General features: G+C 37.6%; 1 protein-coding gene across 17 annotated transcripts in view; it reads left to right on the top strand.

Annotated features, from left to right (window-relative positions):
* The window catches only part of Grip1 (glutamate receptor interacting protein 1), a 644,165-nt gene that overhangs the window by 544,982 nt on the left and 85,578 nt on the right, over positions 1-13,605 (top strand). For 9 of the 17 annotated variants that reach the window (XM_074083851.1, XM_074083844.1, XM_074083842.1 and 6 more), the window contains 4 exons: positions 1,280-1,427; positions 3,171-3,340; positions 10,063-10,200; positions 10,871-11,026. In XM_074083851.1, the coding sequence (XP_073939952.1) occupies positions 1,280-1,427; positions 3,171-3,340; positions 10,063-10,200; positions 10,871-11,026 (612 nt within the window). The remainder of the gene's footprint in view (positions 1-1,279; positions 1,428-3,170; positions 3,341-10,062; positions 10,201-10,870; positions 11,027-13,605) is intronic. The other 8 variants (XM_074083854.1, XM_074083850.1, XM_074083848.1 and 5 more) reach the window with 3 other exon arrangements.

Raw genomic sequence — 13,605 nt, 5'->3', positions numbered from 1 at the left:
TCACATCTCCAGTCCTTTTTGCTCTGATTATTTTTGAGATAGGGTCTCACTTTTTTGCCCAGGCTGGTCTGAACGGCATTCCTCCTATTTTAGGCTTTCTGTCATGGCTAAAATGTCAGGTGCATATCACTGCATACAGCTTTTTTCCATGACAATGGGGTTTCACAATCTTTTTTTGTCTAGGCTGGTCTAGAATGTCAATCTTCCCAATACCAGCCTCCCAAGTAGCTAGGATCACAGATATTGAGGCACTATCACCTAGCTTATCAATGTGTTAACTCCATTTCCAGAACTTGTTTCCATATGACACCTGCCTTTTCTGTGTGCTAAGTGACAGCAAGAGTTTTCTTATTTGTTTGCACATTTAGTCAACAGCTATTAATTACATACCTCCTAGGTGTTAATCCTTATGCCAGGCACTGAGAATACTATGATTGACAAGACTAATTTCTGCCTTCAGAACAAACTAATAGTCTGGCAAAAAGACATAGACATGAAATCCAAACTTGTCGTTATGAAACAGTGAGGTGTATGCTATAACAAAAGGAATAAATAGAGTAGCACATTTGAGTTAGAGAGACTTATTAGAGGTATTGGTATTAATACTGATTTCCCAAGGGTGAGTAGGAGTTGAAGGAATGAGTGGTGTTACAAGACAAAAATAAAGAATATATAAAGTCACTCCTGAAGGAAAGATGACCCTAAGTCAGATCAAGAATAGGGAATGATCCAAAGGGTTTACAAATTCCACTTAGGAAGCCTATGCCAAATTTTTGACAAATTGAAGACATCCATCCATCCATCCATCCATCTATCCATCTATCCATTCATCCATTCTTCTTCCTTTCTTGCTCACTTTCTTCCTATATTCCATCCATCCTTTCTCCATCTACCCATCTATTCATCCATCTGTCCATATATCCACCTATCCATCCATAATAGGGGCTACATATTTATTAAACTTATTAATCTTAAAGAAAGACCTAGTATGTGTCTGGAATTTTGCCAAGCAGTGTAGATGGCATAAAAAAACATACAATGTTATCCCAAGTGTCAAGAAGCTTAAAATCTAATTGAAGAGATTGCCTGTGCACATATTACAATAAAAGCTGAATGTGGAACAGGTGCCCTAAAGGTACCCCTACAGAATATAATATGGAAAAATACCTGAGTATCATGGAAAAATGTTATCAGGCTGACATCAGACTAAATATTCTCTTTCTTTTGTTTGCTTGTTTGTTTTACCTTGTTTTGTTTCCTGACTTTTGTTCTTTGACAGATTCTGTGGCAACAGCCTCGGGGCCTCTACTAGTTGAAGTTGCCAAAACTCCTGGTGCCAGCCTTGGAGTTGCCCTAACTACCTCGATGTGCTGTAACAAACAGGTCATTGTCATAGACAAAATCAAATCTGCAAGTATTGCAGACAGGTGAGTGTTATAAAAAGTGTGTACTTCTCAACATTGCATGTGTGTTTTTAAGAATTATACATATACATATATACACACATAAGTAATACATGCACACACAGTATGCATACACACAGGACAAAACATCTCTGTTGTTAGTTGCAGGTAGGAGAAAACAAGTTAACCTTGTGGGACTTAAAGCTTTAATTGCCTAATCAGCCGCCCAGTGTTGTAATGCCACTTCCCATCCAGATGTTTGGTGTGGCCGTTAGCCATAGAAAAAAAGAGTCAAGGAACCAAGCAAGTTTTCTTACTGTGTGCTAGTGTAAAACAATCGCCTGCTCTTGATGTAGGGTAGCTGAACTGATCTTTATTAAATCCCATGCGAGAAGTCATGGGTTTTCCTGTGTGGATAACAATTAAATCCTGCTACCATAAAATTTCGTTCCTTTTTAAAAAAATAAATAAAAGAATATTATTTTAAAAATGCAATATTTTAAAACAGTGGTTTCACAACGAATGACATAATAAAAATAAAACTCATTTTTCCTTATTAATATTTTAGACTTGGAAGGTAAAAAGGGAAAGGGGGAGAAAAAGACTGCCTGCTGCCTCCCAGTGAATTATTTTCCAGCTCCTGGTGAGAAACCCCCATCTCCATAGCTGAAGTAGTTCAAGTAACATGGAAGAATATTTGTAGACAGAAACAGACTTAAAATGTTTTTGTCTTGAAAAGTGGACCATTTACAAGACTTGAACAACCAGTACACCTTGTAGTGTCCAGCCCTCTTCACCTGCCCTCACCCTGCCTGGAAATCCTCCAACTGTGGTATGGTGACCTACAGCAATCCCAGTAGTGGTCAGTCTACAGCTCCGCTGTGCACAGCCCTTTAACAGTGGCAGCCATTGATCCAGGGGTGTTCTCCAGTTCAATGGTGCAGGATGCTTTAATTTTCTCCCTCTGATTTTTCCCATTCCGCAGCGGGTAACCAGTTTAAGGAGCTGTCCACTTGACTGGTATGTCAGGATGCTGACTGCTGTGTTTGCTTTTCTCAAACTCATCCAGTAGCCAGTCTCTTGAGTTCAGCAAGATGTAACAGCTAGTCCTCCATCCCCAGCTTTCCCCTTGGCTCACCATGCAAGCCTGGTTTTATTATTCACTTGACTCCTGCATAATTCCATTATAATCAAGAGCTTTTGTACTAATGTTTAACTCCAGAATAACAAAATAGAGCACAATAATAAAGAACTGATGAACTGGGAGCTTCTAGGAAAGGATTCTGAGAAATAGTAACCGAATCTCCCCAAGTTATTCTCAATCACACATCGTACAGATCCTATTCCAATTCTGTGAGTCACATCTTAAGATTCTGAATCTTTACCAGCTCATATTTATAGATAGAAAAGCCTAGGAGGAGAAAACACAGAACAAAGTCAAGGGAAATTCTGTCCTGTTCTCTTCACTCCTCTCTTCCTGACTTCCCCTCAGCGTGTAACATCACCACTCCAAAGTAACATATATTTTAAGAAGGACAAGGGAAAAAATTTTCTTGCATTTTTCTATATTGTCTATAAGATTTTACGTTCCTGTTCATTCCCAAGGTGCCTAAAATTTGACAGATGATATTTCCTATAACACTCAAACTTTTCCTTTTTTTTTTTTAAGTAAATGAAACGTGGTGACATTCTAACTGTGAAGGACATGAAAGTCATCTTCCAAAGAGAAAAGCACTTCATTGTCCTGAGTGTTTCTCCTTCCCATAGGTGTGGTGCACTGCACGTGGGGGATCACATTCTCTCCATCGATGGCACCAGCATGGAGTATTGTACACTTGCTGAAGCAACCCAGTTCCTGGCCAATGCCACTGACCAGGTCAAGCTGGAGATTCTTCCACATCATCAGACCCGCCTGGCCCTGAAGGGTCCTGACCATGGTGAGAACAGCCCTCTGGCTAAATTTCTTTTTCTTGCTCTTGCAGTTTTACTATGGTTAAGAGAACTAGAAAGCAGAAAGACACCAAGTTTAATTCTGCCTTTATCATTTCTCTTCAAAACAACAGATTATCTTGGTTTATTCTTCATTTTCCAAATCCCTTTTTCCTACCCACACTTAGTTTACTGGAAGCCCCAAAATGGAAGTAAGAAAGAAGCATTGTTTGAAATAGAATTCTTTTTCTTCAAGTCTTTGGTAAAATTGGGTGTGTTGAAAAAGGCAATAATTTAACTTCCAGGTATTCTTATTGAATTTTCAGTCTATCTGAAGGACAGTAAGGGCAAACAGTAAAATGCACTTTTTAAAAATAAAGTGGATATTGAAAGCAGACCTTTCCAATATTTAGAATAAGGATCCAGTTGTAAGAAGGGCTGACTTTTGGTATATTTTGTCTTTTTGCAAAAATGTCTTTTTTCCTTTGAATGAAAGACAACCTTTCTGACCAAACCTCTTTCCTAGGAGAATCAGATTATTTGACTCTATTTATGTAATGAAAAGTGTCAGCTGAAGGAATCTGCGTTTTCACAGACTTGAAATTCACAGTTTCACTGAGTATTTATATCCCATTCACTTGGGCATCTTAAACAAAGCCTGGTATAAGAAAAGGGACTTGGAGCCCCAAATCCAATGAAGCCAGGCTCTCTAGTGGAGTTTTTATTCTGACTCCTTCTCCTACCTGTTCCTTAAACTAAATTCTCTCTTTTTTTATCCTCAAAGCAGAAGAGCTCACTAGTGTTGGCAGGTGTAGCCTGAAAGGGGAAACCACATTTCTGTATGTTTAGAGAGAGCACAATTTTCCCTAGAATTGAAGTTTTGCTTATGGGGAGGTCATCATATTATGTGTTTCCCACCTCCTCAAAGGCACTGCACTTCTCTACAATTTAAAAAAACAGAGGGACAGGATGATTTTTATACTGTATGAGTCAGCTGGATGCATCCTTTTTAATTAAGTGGAACTTAGACAGCCCTGGAGCTAATGAAAATCTCTAGTATAACACTACCCTTATCAGATTTTAATTTTACACAATGGAGTAGAGAATTGATGCAGTGTAAGCAGGTTAGGAAAGGGAAATCAGTGTCATTGACCAGAGATGGCAAGAGCTATCAGAAAGTGCAATTCATGGAATGCACACCATTTCTGCCAGGAGGCCAACTGCCCTTCCCAACACACTGGCTGAGAGGAGAGATTTCTGTTTCTTCTAAATTAATCTGAAGTCACCATTGATTTGGGGCACAAAAGGTTCTTTCAGTGTGGCACTTTCCTAAATTCTGGTATCAGTGAATCAGAAATGTGTGACAAGCCCTCTTAAAATGTTATCACCTTTAGCGGACTCATTTATTTTACTTTTATTTGCCCTGTATGCAAATCAGAGCAATAAAAATATTAAATATTTTTACCTGCCAAGATCATTTGAAAAGATGAATTTATATGTTAAAACATATAGACAAAGAACACATTGTTTTTGTTCACTGCAGAAGCCCTGATGTCACTTATATCTGGGAACTTGCAATCTGACAGTCTAGTAACTCTAGCTTCCATTTCTGACTTCATCATCTACTTTGACTGAACGTTGTTCCCTATCTTCCTTATTTAGCATATAAGCATTTCTCCTACATTTTACATAAAAATCAAAAGGAACTAGCTACTAAATATAATTAAATAGTAGTCAAGAAGGGAAATGATACAAAAATTTTTGATGTTTTTGCAATTCTCAACCTTTTGTTTCTTTCTATTCATAGAGAAAAAAAAAATCCATAGTTTTATTACCCTTTTTTCCACAAGAAAGTTCTGTTCATTTTTCTAATATTCCGGATGCCTGAGGAGCATATCTGTCATCCCATAATGGACAGAGACAACATTTCCCATATTTTATTAGCAACAAAACATTGACCACAGTGTTTTCAGGACAATGTGGAAGTGATTATATAAACTCAGGATAAGAGATCAGCTGTGCCTTTCATTGGTAAACAGAAGCTGACAAAAAAGAGTTTTCAGGGCTGGGATGTGTGCGTGTCAGTGGTAGAGCACTTGCCTAGCTAGCATGCACAAGGCCCTAGGTTTGATCCCCAGTAGGGAAAAAGCAACAAAGAAAGAATTTTTAGTGAAATTAAAAAATGTCCCCACTGAGGGCCTTTGGGAGAAAGAATCATGATTGAAGGAGGCTGAGATTTTGGGAAGTAAGATGTGACCAGAGTTAATGGATCTGATTCATTCGGTGCCAGGAAGACACTCCACTTTCTGAGCTCCATGGTCAGTCACCAAAGCAGCTGCTGCCCGTTCTCTCAGACTTCCTGGAAAGGGCAGGTGAATATAATTCAGAGGAGAAAGGACTCAGTTTCTCTGTCACAAACCTCTTAAGACTGCAGCAATGGTGCCACCGATGAAGGGTGTGAGAAGCATTACATCTTAAACTTGCTATTCACTTTTCTGGAAGAGAAGACTTAAGAACACCCACAGGAAGAAGCAATGCAGTGTGGTGACTTAATTCTAGCTCTACCACTTGGCACCATAAGCAAGTTACTCAAATTTTCTGTGTCTGTTTCTCATCTGTAAAGTGGGGATTGTAGTAATACCTGCCTTATAGGAATATTGTGAGCATTATCTGAGGTAATCCATGAAAGGGCACTTCACTCAGTGCCTGCTATAGAGTAGGAACTTTGTCGAGGTAGGCTGCCACTGCTACATAATTTAATAAGAGAATGGGCTGTGAATGATCTTTGCAAAATGAAAGCACATGTTAAAAATGTATTAAGCTCCTGAAATACTTAACTAATTTATGAGTATCAAGTATAACACAATAAATACAAAAGATTTGGAGTGTACATTTAAAATGTGCAGTAACTCTTCTCTGTTCCATGTTATTTGTTGAAGACATTTTGCATTCATTATGTATGGTGTGCAGTTTTGTGCAGCATCATATCGTTTTTTGTCTCTGAATTCTTTCACATGTATGAAGATTCAGTCCCTAGTAATAGTCCAGAGTCAAGGTAAAATTCATGATTTAACATTTTACATGCCTATAACAAATGGCACATCAGAGGCAGTCAAAAATATGTTCCTTACTGGTTGTTTTAATTGAGTTAAATAGTCCTAATGAATGCCCAGTAATTTGCAAAGCACTGAATAAAGAACTGTGTCAAAATGTGTCATAAGATTGTGAACTGTGTTCATGTACCCTGGCTTCATTGGAAACACAGACAGTACTTTGTAAAGAGTACAATAGAGTAGCTGTGGTTGTAGATAAGCCAGACACAGCAATAACTGCATCTTGTTAAAAAAAAAAAAAAGGTATCTTGTGTACCACAAGTAGGTAGAATGAGGATGGTGAAAGAGAATCACTATGAAAGAGAATCACTAGCGACTGCCTCAGATACTCTTACCTCAAGGGGATTGCTGCTGCAGTGTAACCACAATACTCCAGCTGGCATTCCTGTTCTTTTACCCAGTCCTTTATTGATTCATTCTTTCATTGATCATTACGGATCAGGCACTGTTCTTTTTGCTCAATTTCTCTGATGAGCAAGACAGGCAGAATAGATTCCTATTCTTATAGAATTTACATTTTGCTATGAAGAGACAAACATTGAAAATGTATTATACAAATAAGGTCAGTTTGGACAGTAATAAGTACTATGAAGAATAGAAAGCAATAACAGAGTAACATGGAAGAGGCAGCTACTTCAGCCAGAGAGGTCAGCTGCAACTTTTCTGCAGAAGTAACATCTGAAATGAGACCTGAATGATGAGTAAGAGCCAACAACTGGAGGGAAAATAGCAAGTACAAAGGCCCTGAAGTGACAAGGAGGACTGGCTTGTTCTTTGAACAGGCATAAGACCAGTATGGCTGAACTGTATGAATAACTTGGAGAATGATTCAGATGAAGCTAAAGAGATAAGTAGGGACTGCATTTGATTCTCTTTGCAATGTGAGCCATTTAAAAAGGGGTGACACATGATAAAAGCGAGAGCACACAAGTAAGGGGTGAGGATAGGTAAGACACCTAAAAAACTAGCTAGCATTTGTTGCCCTTAACTCAGAGAAACTAAAGCAGATACCTTAAAGCAACTGAGGCCAATAGGAAAAGGGGAACAGGTACTAGAAAAAAGGTTAGATCAAAAAGAATTAACCTAGAAGGTAACACCCACGCACAGGAAATCAATGTGAGTCAATGCCCTGTATAGCTATCCTTATCTCAACCAGCAAAAACCCTTGTTCCTTCCTATTATTGCTTATACTCTCTCTACAACAAAATTAGAAATAAGGGCAAAATAGTTTCTGCTGGGTATTGGGGGGGGAGAGGGAGGGGGCGGAGTGGGTGGTAAGGGAGGGGGTGGGGGCAGGGGGGAGAAATGAACCAAGCCTTGTATGCACATATGAATAATAAAAGAAAAAATAAATAAATAAATAAATAAAAAGGGGTGACATAGCATTTCCTGCCAGACAGAATGAGCCTCACTGACACACAACTTGTTCAGTCACTGGGGTTTAATAGCTCAGAAGGGCCCCATACTTGGTTTAATGCCCTGCTACAGCTGTCTTGGAATTCTTAATCCATTTGAACAAGAGGCCCTGCATTGCTGTTCACCTGACCCTGAAAATTATACAATAATTCTCTGGCTGATATAAACCTGTTCTTGTTGGAAAGGAAAAAGAATGAGAAAGACTTGACCTTAAAAATACACTTGCTGTATGTGGGGGATAGTAAAACGTGACTGTTTCCAACTTGGAAGGAAAAGATAATTCATCATCACATCTACTGGCAATCTCAGGGTTTCCAGAAAAAGCTGATGGGTTTGGTCTATTGTAAGACAGCATCATTTGGCTGCAGAGTACACCTAATTGGTGCTGGTTTAGGAGCCTTTTCTATCTTTAATTTTTATTGAAATATAATTGACAAAATTGAATTTTTTTTAAATAAGGAGTCCCATGATCAAACATATGTATTTAAAAGATCACACATTTAAAAGATTCACCCTAGCTATGTGTGAATACTGGAAAGCAGGTATGCAAGATATGAATCAGGGAGACAAGTCTGAAGTTATTGCAGTGGTCTAGGTGAAGGAGATGGTGGCTTGAACTAGGGTGGTGCAGAGGGAGAGAGAACTCTGACCCGAAACAGCAGTGAGGTAGAGGAAAGGGTCAGAAGAATTTAGAACTACAAAATTATGGTGGCTATGAAAGTGTTCTTCTGCAGATTTCACAGTCCTCTGAAACTCAACGGACCAGTGAGTGAAATTTGTTGAGCAAGAGACACATTTATCTTCTTTAAAGGACATTTTATTGTTGGTAATAGGTAGAATGGTAAGCAGAATCAATATTACTCATTGTTCACTTATTTTTATTTTGTGGACCAGCACCACACTGAGCACCATATGTGCATAATTTTCACAGCAGTCCTGCAGAGTAGATGTTTTCATGATTTCCTGTGGACATATGAGGAAACTGAGGCTCAGAGAGACTGAGTGGCTGGCAAAGTCATATAGAGAGGAAAGGTTCAAGCAGAACTAAAACCCAGGTCATTGTCACTCCATGGTGACCGTCCGTGCTAGGGCTGTGTTCCATGTACTGTCTTACTCAAGAAAGGATGAGAAGGGCCAAGGAAGCTGACTTCATGGACGGTAGAATTTAAGCTCTTATCTAAATGACCCTCCTTTAAAAAATATATGCAGTGTTCAACCTCTCTATGTGAATACTGTTAAATAATTCACATGTCAGATACTTAAATTAGAATCACAAAAGCAGAACAAGATAAAAATGTATAGTTATTTTTAACTCTTTCAGACTGTTCAATGAAAATCTTCCCATTACACGTAGTAACAAATATCATATTACATTTTAGAACTCTGGGTAGAAAATCAAATCTTAGTGACATTGAAATTAGAATGGAAACATTATTTAAAAAATAAAAGGAACCCCAAAACTTTAAAACAAACACTATCACAATTTTATGGTAGCTTAAAGAAATATAAGAACATGCAAAGTATTTTAAGAACTAAATATTTCTAATGCAAAAAATAATTTTTTCAAAAAGAAGCCATAAAATATATTGAGACTTTTATCTTCTCCTTATTAAGTCAGGATACAGATAAGATTCTGATACTGACAGCTGATTAGAGTGGTTCATTGTTGAGGAAAAGCAAGTCCATGTGGTGAAACTTAGTGTAATTAAAATGTCAGAGCAGTAAATTGTGATGTGTAGCCAGTAAACCACGCAAATCATGAGCCAATGTGATTTATTGTTCTTTTCTTTTTCTCTTAAACAAGTGCTACTAACCTGCCAAGATGTGCAAATCTTTAATTACTAACCCTATGCCATAGATCATTATGGAACTTTTAAGTTAAAAAAAATGGTTTTAATCTTTGCTGTGAAGCACGGGGGAGATTAGAAATTGGTTCAGTAGCCATTTAAGAAGGAGAAAAATGGGGTGGGGAAAGACATGCATCATTCTTGGGAAGATGAAGTTTCCAAAGCTGGTGTTAATCGTCTGTTTTGCTGACCACTGAGGAAAGGGCAAAGCCAAGTCGATTTTTTTTCTTTGAAAGCAGCTTTCATTTTTGTTACAATTTTTTTTAATTTGTGCAATTCAGTTACTTTTTCCTCTTTTTTTTTTTTTTTGGTTCTTTGTTTTTCTTATTTCTCATCATCACTTCATATGGGCAGTGAAAATTCAGAGGAGCGACAGACAACTTCCCTGGGATTCCTGGGCCAGCAACCAGTGCCACTATAACACGTACCACCCTGACCATGGCAGAGCGCCAGCCCTGACACTCCCGAAAGCGCCTCCTCCAAACAGCCCTCGTAATGTTCCACTACTTCTCCTCCGGTCTTTCATTTAAATTATACTCTTCACTCCTTCCTTCAGCTCATTAACTCATTACATCTTTGGCTTCATGGATGTTGTCTGCTTTTTTTTTTTTTTTTTTTTTTCAGTAACAAAATGTTATTTCTGACATCTTCTGATTCGTTTTCTTTTCCATTAGAAAGCATTTGTCATTAAGAAAGGATGTAAATGTTCAGAATGCTTTATATGCAATTCAGGAGATAACAATTCAGAGTATTATATAGATTACAGTGTATAGACTCTTGGAGCTTTGTGTCTGTAAAATCACTTATGAAAATCATGTCGGAAAATATCTGTGAAAATGAGATTATGTATCTGATGCATAGAGTTGTTTTATGGAAAAGCTTGTCTTAATGTTTTTATTTTGTCTAAAGCAAAATTCAGAAAGTCTCTGTGTTCCTCTATACAGCTGAGGATCCTGCTAGTTCTCAGCACATAAAAACTGTGTAACTCTGAGATTCTAAAGCACTGGCTCCCAGCTCCGAAGGCCTGGTGTCTGTTTGGTTGGGGTACCGAGTAACCTCTGCTGTACATCACGTGTTTTTCTGGGTTGCTACCGGTTGGCAAGGGTGGCAGGTTTATGCCCCACCTGGAAATGCTCTATGCCAAGTCTTCACTCTCTTACAGCAGCTATGGTGTCTTCATCCTTCTCTCCTACCTCCATGAGCGCATACAGCCTGAGTTCCCTGAACATGGGGACTTTACCTCGAAGCCTCTACTCCACTAGCCCACGTGGAACCATGATGAGGAGGAGACTGAAAAAGAAAGACTTCAAAAGCTCACGTAAGTGAAATATTAGCCAGTGGTAGTCATTTGGCCTGCAGGAAGCATGTGGACATTGGACATACTGAAACCTATGGGAAGAGAATTTTGAAGGTTTAAACGATCAAGTATATAGGAAGTAATGAACAGCTCCTACAAGACAATGATTGCACTGCATATAACTTGAGACTGAATTAGTTCATACCATCTTTGCATGCAACTTTTTATTTGAGATTTTTTTCTTACTCTTTTTATGTTAAAAAATAATCAAAGATGTGATTTTTCTTTTAAGACTCCTTTATATTTTGGATAGCTCTGGACACGAACCTTTGTTCTTACTTTCTTATTCCTGCTAAAGAAATTTTGTACAAATTCTATATCCCCCTTTTGATAAATACAAGAATCTCATGCATTTGTTCAATGTTTTTGTAAAATTCATCCCAAATTATTTTGCTTGACCTTCTCCAAAAAATCAGTGAGTTTGAACATTCCTTTTCAAATTATGTCTCATTTCCCAAGTTCCCATTACTTCCCTCATGAACCTGTCCTAGTCAGAATCACTTCTCTCACATGTATTTATTATCTATGACAGCATTAAAAGGGTTGGAAGCATGCCCATCTTTACACACATCCTAAAGTCTAGGAGCTCCAACTGTCATGCTTAGCAGTATTATCTTTGGAGATATCCATGCATGTATAAACCAAGCAACACTTAGAAGATGTATTTGACTCCTTGCTTTGCAATAGCTGGCTGTTTGTATAAAGAAAAGAAGATGATTGAATATCTTAATGGGAAAGAAACACAGATCACCCCTTAAGTTTTCTTTTCTGTTGAGGAAGATTATCATCTCCCACCATAACCACATTACTTTTGTGGGAAGACAATCCTTCCTTTCCAACCAGATCTTATCATAGCTTGGAAAGGTGTGAGTAGTTCTTGCCCTGTATCTTTTATGGTGGATGTGACTGTGTCCCTGAAAAGAAACCTAAGGAAGATGGGTCTCTTTCTGTGCTTACCATGAAAATGAAAAGTAAAGAACATTCTTGAGCAAATAAAACCAAATCTAAATAAAGCCAAACCTGGATAATCCCAGCCTGGTATTGGAATAGAATGTTCTTGTGAGTAGTGGTTGGCTATTTTAGCTCTTTTTAACTTGTTTGCCAGGAACTCAACATCCCTGATGGATCTTTTACCAATCCCTTCAGTGCCACCAACACCATGGGACACTAGCCATTGCCCACACTGGGAAGCATTTTTTTTGTGTTACAGGAACTTGAAGTTTTCCTTACATAAAAAACCATAAGAAAAGATAAGGCCACCATCTTTGATTTGCCTGTGGTATATTCATGATTTTTGACTTGCCTATCCTTTCAAATATAAAGAGATTTGTCATCTTTAATATATGAAAATGACAATAAATTGAAATTAGAATGATGGAAGATTAAGATTAGTCAAAGAGAAAACAAGAAGCACTAGAGACCCACTCATTTCTTAGCTGAGATTAAATTGTGTACTCTTGGAAGAAACCAGTTGTAGGCAATGCAGTGAACTGGTTATGAACCTAGACTCTAGAAACAGAAGGCCTCTCATTTTAGCATCACATCTTTTTGCTGGACAGTAAACATTATTTGTTTGCTACATTGCATAGTTTGTGTTATATACCTGAATCTGAATCATCACACATGAAAATCTATTGTTACAATTTTCAATTGTAAACCTTTTCTACAATAGTTATACTTTGCCATTTTACGTAGATAGGTCTTGAGTCTTCCATTTAATGTCTTCAGGGTTTGAAGTGGATTTATATGTATATATATATATATATATTTTTTTTTTTTTTGCATATAATGGCTTCAAGGGCACTGCTGTCACTGACAGAAACAGGCTAAAAGCCCTCAGCAGGGAAGAACAATTAAAATGAATTCATTAATGTTTGTACTTCTGCTTCAGAGGCTACCATTTGTTTATATTAGGTAAAACTTGCTGTGTTAATTAAGGCCATTAGTAAACACGAATGACTGATAATATGTTTGGCTATTGCAAGTTGATATTTACATGTATTGAATTTTGTAGTAGGAAACAACGCTGAGGCCACAGTCACTGATGCCCATAACCAGCTCATAAATTCTCTCTTGAATCAGCACATTATTCTCTAATGTAGTAGAAATACAAGCAGAAACCCACTTCCAGAAATTTCTATTCATGTTTTCTGTAGACATTAGCCACTAGATCACCACTGACAATGCATACAACAAGATGTTTATTGTGTTTCAGGAAAGCATACATTTTATATTTTAATCAAGCAATAAAACCAAAAAATGCTATGAATTTTTATTCTCACTTCAAAAAGACCTGAAAAAAATAATGATATTGTTCCAAATTCCCACCCCTTGCCAAAATATTGAAAATTTCTTTTCTTTGTTTTATTGCTTAAGCTTGATTGGTTACATTAGATGTGAAAGTCTTCCCAAGTAACTGAGAGTAAAAATTTTATTGCCACTTTCACTATACCCTGGTGTATTTCTCCCACTTTATTTATGTCTTTATTCTGTGCCACCATTTGCTGCCCACTTCCTAATAGTTATGTTTCTATAGCAAC

The sequence above is a fragment of the Castor canadensis genome, chromosome 8 (genome assembly GCF_047511655.1).
Source record: "Castor canadensis chromosome 8, mCasCan1.hap1v2, whole genome shotgun sequence".
Lineage (NCBI taxonomy): Eukaryota > Metazoa > Chordata > Mammalia > Rodentia > Castoridae > Castor > Castor canadensis.
Note: the sequence above shows the minus strand (reverse complement) of the source record. Positions and strands in the feature narration are given on the sequence as shown.